We start from the raw sequence: 14,519 nt of genomic DNA on the forward strand, positions 1-14,519 counted from the left end.
GTGTTCTCCATCTGTGTTGGTATAGCGTCGAGCCACTTGAAACTTTTCAGTTTAATTAATTAAAATGAAATAATACTAAAAATTCAGTTCTCCAGTCACACACAGCAGCTGTGTCCCGCATGGTGGGGACCAACTGTCCGGGCTGTACCAGCGTCTGCGTCCGTCATCACAGAGAGTTCCACGGGACGGACCTGGTGGCTGGTGTTGATGGCGGTACGGTAACCCTGCGCATGCGGTGTACGTAGCTGTGGGGCGTTCTCCCCGGGCAGGAGTGGCACGGGGGACCCTGTCACGGAGACATCGGTTCCCACTCTCATAAAACACTCTCTGGTTTGCACAGTATTTCTTCCTCCCCTCCCAGAAGCAGCGGGATCCCCAGAGACCGAGCACACGCCCAGTTCTGCGAACGGTAGGAAATGCGCCCTCCTTGCGCAGACCCCCTTCACTGCCCTCTGGAGGGCGGCAGACGCGAGTCCTCTGCAGCTCTGGCCTGGGTCACTGGCCGGTCCCCCCAGGGCAGAGGGCAGGCCTGGCCTAGCAGCCCCCACACCGCCGCGTTCGGGAGGGTTCCCTCGATGACCCAGGGTCCTGCCACTGCCCTGGGCTGTGTAGGCGGAAACTTCCGATGGGACCTGCCTCAGGTGCTTGCCGTGGCCCCTGCCGTGGCCCCACTGGCATCGAAGGTGCCCCTTCCTGTTGGGAATGGTGTCATCTACAAAGTCTTAGGTGATTTCCAGCTTAACTAAGTGAGGTAATAGGTGATCCCATCTTCCAGGCAGTGAAGCAGAGCCTCAGGGAGGGTACCTAGAAAGCCGTCATCCTGGGGTCACCTAGGGCGCCCTGGTGTCCAGGGCTCTCCCCGGTCTCACCCACCGCCTCCTTCCCTGGTGGCACCGCCACAGCCGATGTGTCCACACGAAAATCAGGAGATACCGTGACTCTTCGTGACCTTTGTCTTTAATTCTAGTTACGCTAGTACTGAAAGTTTCATTCAGCTTGTATGGACCTTCTTCGCCTGGGCCTCTGCCCTCATTAGTGCGTGGAACTGCGGCATGTGCAGCGGGTTGGGGCTCCACGTGGTGGCACTGGTGGCACCGAAGTGTGTCGTCCTGCTCACAGCGCCGGAAGCAGTGTCCGTGGGCCTCACTGTGAGTTGGGGGGACCGAGAGCCTCCTGCCTTGGTTTTTTCCTGTGTTTTACGATAAGTAAGTGCTGATCTGTAATTTGAACCCGTGTTCTTACTGGTTTCTTTTACTTCAGGTCTCATTAAAGTAAGTTCTTTCCATATTATCATTAATTTATGCCCTCCTATTGCAGGTGTTGGAAAGGCAGGCAGCAGCGCCCGCTGCAGGCAGTGGAAGTGCCGTAAGCAAAAACGGGGCAGAATAACCGGTTACGCATTCACTTAAGGCTCTTTTTGAATTTTCCTCCAAGCAGTTTAATTTTACCATCATTTTATGTTCTGTGTTTTGCCTTCATTTGTCCTCGCGCTCGGGGAACTTAAAGGACGCGGCTGGTCGTAGCATTTGTGCGTGATACCTGTGACCCCCTCTCCTTGTCAGTGGCGTAATTAACAATGTGATTTGTACCCCCGCCGCTGTCTGGTGTGTGCAACAGGGTTTGTAAACTTAATTAGTTCTTGGAACAGCAAATGTTCGGGAGAGGATAAACACTTTCCCTCCGAATAATGTGTTGAATGGTTGTGTGTTCGTAGGCATTTACTCTGCTGCTCAAGTTAGCTTGCTGAAGGGGGATGCTCCTCCAGGCAAACACTGCCTGCTGCTGCCCGTTCCCAGACCCCACTCTTCCCCCCAGAAGTCAGAGCTTCAGCTCCGACCCCACAGCCTCTGGCAGAGTTGTCGTGGTCCCGTTGCATGGAGAGCGTCTCTGCCAATGTTGTCACAGAGACGCGCTTTCTCCAGACCCTAATGGTGATTGGTTTGCCATGGACTGAGGACACCGTGGGCCGTCCACAAGCATCCCAGCACCCCCGGGGCCCCCGTCCAGCCCCACCCCCCAACTCTCCAGGGCAAGGTGGGACTTGGGAGGGGAGACTGTGCTCTCAGCAGGTGAAAGTGTGGTGGGAATCCCGCCGCCTCCCCAGGAGAACTTGTCCCGCATCTTCTCGGAAGCCTTGTTACCATGATCACTGTGCCAACCAAGTTTCATTACTTGGGTTTCCAAGCACCATTGAACTAGAAGCAAATTAGACGTGGCTTGGTCCCGGCTGGTGTGGCTCAGTGGGTTGGGCATCGGTCTGCAAACCAAACAGTTGCCAGTTCAGTTCCTGGTCAGGGCCCGTGTGTGGCTTGTGTTCCCAGCTGGGGCATGTGTGGAAGGCAGCCAGTCAATGTTTCTCTTCCTCTCTTCCTCCATCCCTTCCCCCCTCTCTAAAATTAAAGAGAGAGGGGGAGAGAAGTGGCTTGATGCTACTAGATTAGTGACTCCCGACCCCAAGAGTCAGGGATGGGTCATATCTGCCCTGTTCCTGATTGAGATCCTCAAAGGCCTTCCTGAGGCCCAGCATGGCACCTGGTACAGTGTCCTTAAGACTTGTCACCTGGGGGCTCCCAGGTGCTCTGTACCACCTCTGAGAGTTTGCCAAGGTTGGGTATCCATCAGGTACAGGCCAGTAAACAGAAATCACCCAGGTATTTTAACAGAGGATTTAATGTAAAGAATTCGTTGAACAAGTGCCGGATGACTGAAAACATTTTGAGGAATGCTGGAGTTGCAGAAATAATGACATGCATCCCCACAAGCCTGCACCCTTGAGGCTGGAAAACAAGGGCAGGGACTGGGTGGACGTGCTCCAGGGACCTGGGACCCAGGCCTGGTCAGTGAGTTACCCCAAGCACTCTGGCTTCGGGGACAGGGTCCTGGCCTGCTGAGAAGGGGTGTTGAGTGTGGAGGGATCCCGGTCCCTGCCAGAACTTGGGGACTCTGTTTCGGTGCACTGCCGGCACTGGGAGCAAAACAGGAGGGACAGGCCCCTTGTTCTCCCACGCTGCCAGCGTGGGACCTGCTGGGGGGCCTCTGGCCGTGGGGAAGCCATTAGCAGAGTCCCCACCGGGCGTCTGGAGCAGGGAGCTCAGGGCACCTGCGGGCACCTGCAGGCACCAGCTGAGCCCAGAGACAGGGCGTGGCAGCCAGCACTGTGGTCTGTTAGGGCGCAGAAACAGAGGAGACTTCCGTTTCCGTTGGTGTGGAGGTCGGGTGTTCTTAAAGACCATTGGGTCTCCCTGTGCTTTTCCACAAGGGACACTTCCACTGGCGCAGTGGGTCATTTGTGAATATGCATTGTGTCTGTGGTGCGGAATGGGGTCCGGGAACTGCGGTGCTGAGGGACACGGTTTCATGCCCATGTGGGCTGCTGGTGACGTTTCTGCCTGGAGGTCCGGCCTGTGCCGGACGGGGCTCCCAGATGGACTCAGCTCTCTTTACGGCAGCCCGTCCTGTCACCACTGCGATTTGAGCGGCGGCCCCTTTTCCCGCAGTCCCCGCCTCGTTGTTCTGACTGTGCCCTGGCCTTCTCACTGGCAGAGCCGGGCCTCCCTTGGAGGCAACATTCAGCAGTATCTGTGCGGCGGTTTCCTTCCCTCCTGAATTATTTATCCTTTAGGATCAGCACTCGCAGCTATTTCAGCTCGTTTTCGTGGTCTTCGCAGCTTTTCCCCCATTATTTCCTCCTTCACAGAACCTTTCAGATGGTTTTCCCCAGCCGCCTGCCCACACTCTCTCAGTAATTCTTCAGATGGTGCTGTGTCTGTCTGTTGTTGCCGGCGACCATTGTTGCTGTAAAAATCGGTCAGTTTTCAAAGCTGGTCTAAGGGAACGCTCTGGATTCTAGGCCACGGTGGTGGTGTTCTCATCTTCGCTTGTTCCTCGTCCCTAGAACTGACCCACAGCTGACTCTGCCTCCCATGGCTGAGGCGAGAACAGGACAGTCACACATCAACCGACGGTTGTTGCGGTGCACGTTTCCACCTCCCCGTTTACCCTTTCATTCTGTCTCCCGTGCCTGGGGGCGCAGTGCTGCAAGTAACACGGGGTCCGCATACGCGGCCTGAACATAGAGCCATCAGCTGACGGTAGATCTGACGAGTGGAGTCCAGGGGCGCGCACGATTGCTAATTACGCCCTCTGGGGTCGAAGGACGGAAAGCAAGCGGGTGCTGTCCACTGGCCTTTTTGTGAGCTCCCGAGGTGACTTCGACATGCAGCGCCGTCTGGCTGGAACAGGAGGGTGCCTTCCTGGCCCGACGAGTCCCTTTGAGCAGAGCCCCCCGGGGCTGATGCGCGGGGAAGGGCCTGGAGCTGGCCCTGGCCAGCCCTGAGTGGACGTGGAAAGCCGTCCTCACTTTCAGAAGTAGTTTGCCTCTGCGTGGAGGTGTTTTCTTTCTCCAAAGCTGTGACCCCAAAAGCATGTGTGACTCGCTTTCCATCAGTGTCTTCACTTCCTGCGATGTCTAGACCTGAGTGGCGGAACATGTGTTCTGCCGTGATTGTGTTTGTTTCTAAAGAGTGTTCTATGCCTGTGTGGCAGTTTTGGGCAGGTTCAGCCACTGAGCGAGGGGGGAACTGAGGTGTTTTCAGGCACCATGTTCATTTCCCGCGATTATTAGGTGGCGCCTGCTTGGCCGTGCGTATTTCCCTGCGTTTCTCGGATGGTTGTGCTGGTGGGCCTGGTAAACAGCGTCGGAGGAGGAGGGTCCTTCGGGTCATTTTTGCAACACTGGAGCCTGCTGTTTATTTTCTGAATGCTTTTTTATGAAAGTGGCCCTGTAGGTCATCATCAGATAACAAAAACAATCATTAAGGATGATCCTTCACGTCCTAAGGATCATTCCTCCCCAGTTACTCTTCACTCTCTGCTACAGTAATTGGGAATGGCTGTGGTTATGGAACTGACCTACGAGTTAAACGTGGGCATAGCACGGACATGTCCTGCTTTGAGCCTGCACTGAGTGGTCTGCCGCCGCTGTCGGGTCTGTGTTGCTGTACCTTTGACCAGTGGGTGTCTTCACTGGTGGTCTCGTGGGAGCAGAGCGCTCGTGTGCTGTGGCCGTCATTGAGTGTCGCCAGCGCGGTCCTGCTTCTCTCTGGGAGCGTGATAGCACCAGCAGGATAAATGAGAGAGACGTTGAATCTTCACACAGAGGAAATGGGTTTTATAATGAGTGTGGTCCGAACAGAACTAATCTCTCTCTTGGATCATTACTTCACCTAATCACAAAACTTTTTTTAATTCAAATCCTTGCAGGGTTCTAATTGGTAACCTCTGGAGCTTGATAATTGGGTAAGATAGCTGGTCTTTTGCTGTGCGCTTAATGACGTTTGCAATTAGAAGTGAGAAATGGGGTTTAACCCTTCGGCAGATTCAACTAAAAATTATATTTTTCTTTTTTCAAATTTTACCAGTTACTCTCATGCCTGCTCCCCGTAGTTACTGATGAAAGTCCTCTTACCTTGAATGAACCTGATGCACCTTTTTCTTCGGTCGGTGGGTGTGCGGCGCTCCATCTGACAGGTGTGTTGAGTTATGTTAAGAATAGTCCTGAGTCCTTTCCAGTCTCTCAGGGATTGGTCTGCTCGGGAGCACAAAGCCTCCCAGCCTCTTCTTCTCTGACCTCGGGGTCCACCTTCCTGCCTGCCTGTCTCTTTGGGGGGATGGCAGGCTTTGCAAGCAGTTTCAGTAGGCATTTCAGGACCTTCCTTACGACCGGAGAATTCCCCAGTATTCCCATGGGGACCAGGGGAACTGTGGGGACCCAGTCCCCGTCATCTGCCATCCTCACTGCCCCGCAGAGCAGATGGCTGGACCTCAGTCTGTGTCACGGTGCACTGGTGCCGTTGCCCTTCCTCCGCTCCCCCCTCCCATGTCTCCACAAACAGCGGGCGTGCCGTGAAGGCAGCTGGCCGACTGCTCCCGTAAAGTTCTCTTAATTTACTGGAGGTGGGATTCGATCTGTTGTGCTTGCCTGTGGGTCCAGAAAACTGGGCTTTGTTTTGAAGCCAGGTGTTTGGTGTTTTTCAGAAATAGAACCTTTGAGTGTCAGACTCTCCTGCAGTCAGGCTGTAGCTCCACCACTTACCAGGCACGCGGACGAAGGGCGGCTGCTGGTGCCCACGCTCTCTTGGGGAGTTCGGAGGGCATGATACATGTAAAGTTTCCAGCGGGGTGTCTAGAATATGTACCAAAGATGATGCAGCTTCTTGGAACCGTCTCCCGGTTTTCAGGACCATCATATCTGGGGTGTCCAGGCTCTGGTCTTTATTACCTAAAATGACAAAAAACCCTTTCCAACTGGAAGTTTATTTTGAAAAGTGTTGGAAGTTAGTACGAACATCCAGGAACCTCCTCATTTCTGAAGGTCTCTGCTACATCTGCTTTGTTTGGGTGACGTTCATGTTTCCCGGAGACATCAAAGTGTCAAGTCTTCTGTCCCCGTTTCTTTCTCTGCCGCGGCGCCTTTGGTTTGGTGACTGACTGTATGTGTTTGAGGGGAGCTCAAGGGGCCGACACACTGGAAGCATTTTTTTTCTTAAAAAGAATTCGAGAGAATTTTCATAATAATTCTGAGTAGGCTTAGTTTCTTTAGTTACCTGGATTTTATTCTCTGGAATCATATTGCTTCACAAATTCTTCTTGAAATTCAAGGCACAGTGCAATGCACTCTCTGCGTATACATAAATAAGTCATCACAAGTTAGGCGTCATATTAAGTAGTATCCTGTGTTTGCATTGCGTGGTACAGTTTTCAAAGAACTCTGATAAACATTGTTTTGATGCTTAACGATAATTTAGTTAGTTTCCCTCCAAATGAAATAATAACCCAAAGCATTTTTTCTCACTCAAAGTCACATCCCTTTACTACACTAATGCCAAGAAACTGGAGGGAGCGTGGGTTTAGGAGTTGGGTGAACTGGATCTGGTTTGGCGTGGGACCTCAGTGAAGTCACCGGATACCTCTACGCCAGTGATTTTCAGCCAGCACACTGCAGGAATGTTTAAAACCTGCGACACCTGACTGTTCAGTCAGGGGCACTGCCTTCTGTTTCTTTAGGTTGTGAAATTAGAAAAATGACAATAGCCACGGAACAATAGCCGTCCAGTGTGAAATGAATCAATGTTACACATGTTTTTGTCAGATCAGCATAAAAATATAATGTATTTGTTGGTGTGCTGCAGAATGTCAGTAGTTCGTTTCCGTGCGCCCGGAGACGAGAAGGTTGAAAGTCTGCTCTGGGCGGCCGTTTCTGCTCTGCATGATGGAGACCGTATCTGCTTTGCTGCCGCGTGGCCAATTAAAAACCTGAATGATCATAAATAAATCCAATGGCCTCTGCTATTACCGTGAAAATTTTGTAAATGATCCATGATGGGAAGAATTCATTCCTCCCACCCCCTCTCCCCCTTCACCCACCTCCCTCCCTCCCCGGGTGAACTTGGCCTGCATTTGCTCGGTGTGTGTCTTGTCCTAGGTGCCGGACGTGGAATGGGGTACTCCGAGTGCAGACACTCGCTCTGCCTGTGTACAGCCAGTCCCCTTCCGAGCACCGCCAGGGCCAGAGGGCCGACCGTTCCCCGGGTGCCATGTTTGTGTGCTCGTGAGGAGCTTGCGTGTGCTCCCTCTCCACTGTGCTGCCCCCGCTGCCTGCAGACGCTCGTGGGATCGTGCACCGTTTGGGTCTGTCCATCCAGGGCAGGTCTCTGTGTACTGTGCTCTGACTTGACTTGGAGAGGTGTTTGGCGAGGCTCGGCCTACTGGCGTGAAAGCATTTCTCCCATTCGTCCTGTCGGAGGGTAAAACATGTCTTTTCCAGCAACAAGCTCCAGGAATATTTTAGCAATGTGTCAAACAGCATCTACAATGGCTGTGAACGCTGTTTATGTATTTTTAAGATCAATTTAAATCCTGCACCTGGGCCGCTGTGTTATTTTGAAACACATTTCTGAGTGGGGAGTACTCATTCCACTGGGGATCCAGCTAAGCCGTGTCCCTCGGTGAGTCTGCAGAGCACAGGGGCTTGGGACAGGGGGCTGTGTTTGCTCTGTCCCTGTCCCCACTGGGGCTTTGTCCTGCAGGCTGACTTGGTTCTCTAGTTGTACTTTCTAGCCCTTTAATGAGTTTCTATTAAGTGGCTTTTGAACAACTAATAAGACGGGCTTTGGCATCAGATACACCTCCATGTGACACACGACTCGACTATTTGCCCGTCCACAAGCTCCCACCACTTGGATCTCAGGGTCTTCTTTTTGTAAAGAGGAGTGGAAGGGCCTAGATTTATGAAAATAGAGACTTTAAGCCACACACACAGCCCTTTACTTGGTGAAGCATTGTACACACAGTAATAGTAATAATTACTTAATTAGCACTGGGGTAACAAGTGCTCTCCAACACAATTTTCGTTGCTTTCCAGTGTTTTGCTGTGTAGTGGTACATGTGGAGACTCTTGGATGTCAAGGGGCCTCAGAAACTCTTGTTAAAGACTCTGTCAGCTCACTGAAGGAGCAGGGCTGGGCAGCTGCTTTCTGTTTTTCTGGGTCTCCCGTCCATCCTCCCTGCCCCACTCCGTGCCCAGGAGGCTGGTGGGGATGCTGTGGCCCACAGCCTCCCCCTCCGGCCTGGCCCGTGGAGGTGACCGGCGGGAGGGCGGCAGTGAGGACAGTGTGTGTTCTCCTTGGCTTCCTGCCTGGGAGGCCAGCACACAGGTTGGCGATGTCTGTCTGTGGAGGTCTGCTCCCCTGTCTTGGCCAAATAGTGTCTGTCTTCCGTTCCCGCCCCTCCAGGCCTGGGGCAGCACCGCCGCCCCTCCTGACTAACCGCAGTGAACTGCCCCAGTCTTCACTGCTATTGCTTTGGGCTCTCCCCAGCTTTCCCTGTAGGCCCCTCCTAAGTGCTCCCCGGGTTACCCAGTCTCAGTGCCCTCTTTCTGGAATCCTGTTTGTTCCGTGGGTCGTTCACTCAGGGGAGGACCCCTGTTATTCTTCCATGGAGGATCTCGGAACAGGCCGAGTGGCAGAGTGCTCACCGCCAGCTTCTGACACCAAAGGGCCCGTTCCAGATGGGCTCAGACGGGCATCAGGGGCTCATCCATGTGTTCGTTAGCGGGGCCGTCTGGTGAAGGGGGTGTCCTTCCCTTTGTGTGGACACTCGGTGGCTCAGGCAGTTGGGGTCGTTAGCGGGAAGGTGTTCATTCTGGCTGTGGATACTGATGTTTTCCAGAAGCTAGAACGTGCACGTTGTAGGTGCTTATTGGTAGTGTTCATTGAATGAAGAGACAGATGTTACCTAAGAGAAAGGTGGGCTCTGGTGAGAGAGTGGGCTCTCTGGTGGGCTCTTAGTCCGTTCAGTCTTCTGTAACAGAAGACCACACGCTGGGTAGGCTCTCAACCGATTCGTCACCGTTCCGGAAGCTGGAAGCCCGGGAGGAACCCCCTATGTGTTTGGGGTCCGGTGATGGCCCGCTCCCTGGTTTGTAGCTGCAGTCTTCTGGCTGTGTCTGCACTGGGTCTCTTTGATAAGGGCACTAATGTCATCCATAAGGGCTCCACCCTCACAACCTTGTCCCCTCCCACCGGCCCACCTCCTAATGGGCCATCACACTGGGCTGCAGGGGTTCAGTATGCGCATTGGGGTGAGCACACACTGACTGAGCAGAGGGTCCCAGTAGACCTGCGTACGGTGGTCAGGTGGGGGTGAGTGAGTCCCCCACTTCTGCTGCCTGGGGAGGAGAGGGCCACAGGTACACAGAGAGCGGCGTGTCACTGGGTTGAATCTTGAGAGAGGCGTTACCTTGAACTCATCCACGAACATCACAGGGGGAGAGATGAGTGTGAGCAAAGCCCTGTGCCTGCAGTCTGTCTTGTCACTTGCAAGGAGGGAAGGTTCGGTTGGGGAGGGCGAAAAAGAATCAATTCTCAATGGGATGAGCCTTGGAGAGCCGGGCAGGATGATGAATAGGGGTGCTGGCGCTGGGTAGACCTGAACGGAGAATGCTCTCCGGCTCTCCCTGTTGTTTGATCCTTTTCTCTAGGATTCCCGAAGGCCCCAGGAGCTTATTCTGGTGTTTGGTTTTGTGGGGTAGCTCCCATTAGCATGGAGATTGGACTCGGTAGAGCCCTGGTACCTGCCCTTCCCCACCGTGCGGTGCCGATGAAGAACTAACTTGATAAACGGAGCAGTGTATCCTTGCCTAAAACAATGGCAGTGATGGGAGAGTCCGCGTTTGATGTGGGGCTCACGAGAGCTGCAGCCCCCGGTGTTCCCAGTCCTACCCCTCATGGTTATCTTTTTTCCTCCACAGAAATAGAAAAGTTTCAAAAAGGAGAAGGAAAGGATGAAGAAAAGTACATTGATGTGGTGATTAATAAGAACATGAAGCTGGGACAGAAAGTGCTAATTCCTGTAAAACAGTTCCCCAAGGTAAGACGGCGAGGCTGGCTGTGCGGAAGCCCCGAGCAGCGGTTTCCTTTACCTTTTCCGGTGCTTTCTCCAGGAGCTTTCCCTCCGCTCAGCTCCCCCCACCCCCAACCTCCGCAGACCTTGAAAGTTCATTCGGAACTTACCCACTGATTCTGCCTTTACTGTTCGTCCTTAGTTTGAGGCGTGGGCCCCCCCAAAATCAGGCTTATGAGGCATACTAACATTGTGACTTTGGACAATTTATTTAACTTCTTTCTACCTTTGTTTCTTTATTTGTAAGAAGAAATTGGATTAAGAATTAAATGAGATTATCCACGTTAAATGCTTAGCACAGGGTTTGGCACAGAAATGTTCCAAATTTTACTGTAATTATTCTAAAAGGAGTTCTGTGTTTCATTTATTGCAAGTGTCACTTTATGCTGTTGAGCACAATTACAATAGATGCTTTTAAGTCTCTTAATTCTGAAATCTTGGCCGTCTTAGGCTGGGCCTGAATTGATACTCTTTTTACCTTGTTTCTATTTTTTCTTTCATTTGGGAGTCCACGCACGCAATTCGCGCACACAGTTGTACTACTCAGGAGTTCATTTTTTCGGATTGCTGACTAACAATCCGTTCCCCGAATACACTGCCGTTTATCCATTTGTCTGGACAGTTTCCGTGTGGGGTTATTCTAAATTAAATTGCTGTGGACATTTTCATTACAGATCACTTTGTGACCATATGTTTTCATTTTTGAGTAAGTAATAGGAATTTAATTGCTGTGCATGTAGTTTTACAAGAAAGTGTCAGACTTGTCCCCCATAGTGGTCGATACCTGGTGACACTTCCTGGGACACTGCGTGCGAGTTGTGGTTGCTCCATGTCTTCATCAACTTTTGATGTCATCAGTTTCTGATTTTAGCCATTCTGCTAATGCATTATGTAGTGGTATCTCCTTGTGTTAATTTGCATTTTCCTGATGATTAATGATTTTGTGTTTTGCTTTTTTTAAAAAGATTTTACTTGTTTACTTTTAGAGAGAGGGGAAAGGAAGGAGAAAGAGAGGAAGAGAAACATCAGTGTGTGGTTACCTCTCCAGTGCCCCCTTCTGGGGACCTGGCCTACAACCCAGGCATGTGCTCTGACTGGGAATCGAACCAGCGACCCTTTGGTTCACAGACCTGTGCCCAGTCCACTGAGCCACATCAGCCAGTAGGGCTGTTTTTTTGTATTTTTTTTTTTTAATGTACGCACTGACTGTTCATTTATCTTCTATTGCGAAGTGTCTTTTGATATTTTTTTTCTTGTTCTGTTTCTACATGAGATGTTATGTCTTCCACTCATTAAATTGTAGGAGCTTTTTTATATGTCCTGGGCCCGGTTTTTTAGATACATGTTTTGTGTCTATTTGGATCATTCCATGGCTCGCCTACTATTTTCTTAATAGAGTCTTGTGATAAGCAGAAGTTTTTAACTTTGAGGATATCTGATGTACCTGATTTTTCACTTATGATTATTACCTTTTACCAATTGAGAAATCTTTGCCGAACTCAAGGGAGTTTCCAGGTTCTTTATTAAATACAGAGACTCTCCTATGTTTTCTCTGAAAGCTCTCTCACTGTAGCTCTTACTTTGAGGTCTGCAGTGCATCTGAAATGCATTTTTGTTTGTGGTGTGAGGTAGAGGGTCAAAGTTCATTGTTCCTTCCTACGGATGTTCAGTTTCCTGTACCGCTTGTTGAGAGATGTGTCCTCCCACTGACCATGGCCTTTGAGAACCAGGCGACTGCTGCAGTGAGGGGCTGTGTGCACTTTCTCTCTCGTTTCCTTGATGTGATTGTGGACCGCGCTGCTGCCCTGCGGTCTTCACACTGTAGCGTGTCGTGGGAAGACATCGGGCTGGGCAGTGTCGTCCCTTCCACCGCGTCCTTCCTTCTCCAGGCTTTGTAGGTTGCAGTCCTTTGCAATTCCATGGAAATTAAATAATTATTTCATTAATTTTCCCAAAACACTCTGCAGGGATCATGATTGCAGGTGATTGTTATTCAAGTCAGGGAAATTTGACTTCTTAACAATACTGAGTCTTTCCTTCCTTGAATTTGGTATGTCTCCCCATGTATTTAGACTTTTAGTTTCTATCAGCATTTTATACTTTTTAGGATAAAGGTCTTATTTGTCTGTTGTTAAACTTATTCCTGAATATTTTATGTGTTTGACATTTGTAAGATGAATAGTTAAAATTCTTTTCCAATTTTTTGCTTCTGATATAAAATTTTATATATTAACCTTGTATTCTGCTACCTTGCTCAATTCACTTGTTAGTTCTAGTAAGTTGTTTTATAATGTTTTAGGATACGCTATGTACATAATTATATCATCCATGTAAGCAGTTTACTTCTTTTCCAATTTGTGTACTTTATATTGATTTAGCTTGCTTTATCGTATTGGTTAGTATCTCTAGAATAATGCTTGAATACAAGTGGGAAAGATGAGTCATTCTTCCCTCGTTCCCATTTAGTGTGGGAGACGTTCATTGTTTTACCATTAAGAATGTAACAACTGTACAGCTTTAGGTTTGTTTGTTTGTTCATTTTTTTGGTAGATGCCCTTTATTAGGTAGAGGAAGGTCTCTTCTCTCTCCATTTTGCAGAGAGATTTGATCCTGACTGGGGAGTGGATTTTATTGACTGCCTTCCTGCATCTGTTGAAATGAACACAGGATGATACTTCTTTATACTGTTAACATAGTGAGTTTTTTGATTTGTCTAAATTAAACCAGCATTTCACTGCTGGATGAAACCTTACCTGGTAATGACATATTGCCCTTTTTTATGTTGTTGGATTCAGATACACCTATGTTCACAGGTACTGCTGGCCTGTCATTTTTTAAATTTAGGATCTTTGTCAGATTTTGGTATTAGTGTTATATATGATTTCATAAAGTAAGTGGAGAGTACTTTTTTCTCAACGAATGTGTGCCTGTTTGGTGCTGTTTCTTCCTCAATATTTGGTAGAATTCACCAGTGAAGCTGCCTGGGCCTGGGGTTCAGTGACGAGTCCAATGTCTTCAACTGACATGTCACTAATCAGATTTTCTGTTTCATCTTTGGGGATTTTTTGGTGTATTTTCAAGGGATTTGGCCACGTCATTATAAAATTTTAACTATTTTTCTTCTAATACTTTTTTGAGCCTTTTCTCCCCATCTTGGAGACTTGTTATTCATACAAGATCTGTGCAGAAGGTATCCAGCCATGTAGTATGAAAAATAGAGACTTTTTTATTGAAGAAGATACAAGATACAAGAAACGCTGTACGCAAGACAAGGACACCTCAGTCCCCTTCATATTAGGCACCCTGGGACCTCACACAGTTCTCCCAGTCTCCGTCAGCTCCCCTGTCATAGTTTCTTGACTGTCATCAACAGTCAGAAATCTCTTCCTTTCAAATGTGCTTTTAGTTTTGGGAAAAGCCAGAAGTCACAGGGTGCCGGATCTGAGCTATAGGGGGCCTAAGTCACTTGGGTGATATTTTGTTTCACAAAAAAACTCTGCACCGGATGTGATGTGCGAGTGGGCACATTGTCATGATGCAGCTGCCAATCACCGGCGCCCATAGCTGCGTCATCGTAGCTGACCTTACCTTACCTGACCCATACCTTCCGAGTCATCGTATAGTTTCTGGGGAGGAGTGTTCAAGCTTAATGCAGAGTTTGGTACAGATCCATTGCTGTACTTGCTCAGTCATTTTGAATGTGACGGCCACACCATGCACCTGCTCACTCAACAGTGTCTGTCGCCCCCACTGACAAGCACAGTGAAGTCGTCATTGTTCACGCACGCGCGCATTCCAGTCCCCTCCCCTTGGCTGCCAGGTGACATCGATGTCATGTAAAGCATTCTTGTTATCTCGTTAGATTAAGAATGGCTGGACTTTTTGTGGACAGACCTCGTATGGTTGACCGTTTGATATTCTCAAAACGGTTTTGGTGGCTACGGTCACTTTTGTTACTAGCTTTCTCTTTTCCCTTGGTTCTTTAGACTGGGTGATTTGTACGGCCGTGTCTCAGAGTCGCTGTTCTTTCTTACCATTGTTTTCTCTTCAGCCCATCT

General features: G+C 49.8%; 1 protein-coding gene across 4 annotated transcripts in view; it reads left to right on the plus strand.

Moving 5' to 3' along the window:
* Positions 1-14,519, plus strand: part of KHDRBS3 (KH RNA binding domain containing, signal transduction associated 3) — a 116,038-nt gene that overhangs the window by 26,210 nt on the left and 75,309 nt on the right. For all 4 annotated transcript variants that reach the window (XR_005066841.1, XM_037048594.1, XM_037048595.1 and 1 more), the window contains exon 2: positions 10,310-10,428. Coding sequence is in view for 3 of the 4 variants with exons in the window: in XM_037048594.1 (XP_036904489.1) it covers positions 10,310-10,428 (119 nt within the window). In the remaining variant the exon portion in view is untranslated. The remainder of the gene's footprint in view (positions 1-10,309; positions 10,429-14,519) is intronic.

This window comes from Sturnira hondurensis, unplaced genomic scaffold (genome assembly GCF_014824575.4).
Source record: "Sturnira hondurensis isolate 20B ecotype Veracruz unplaced genomic scaffold, ASM1482457v3 Scaffold0006413, whole genome shotgun sequence".
In the NCBI taxonomy this organism is placed as follows: Eukaryota; Metazoa; Chordata; class Mammalia; order Chiroptera; family Phyllostomidae; genus Sturnira; species Sturnira hondurensis.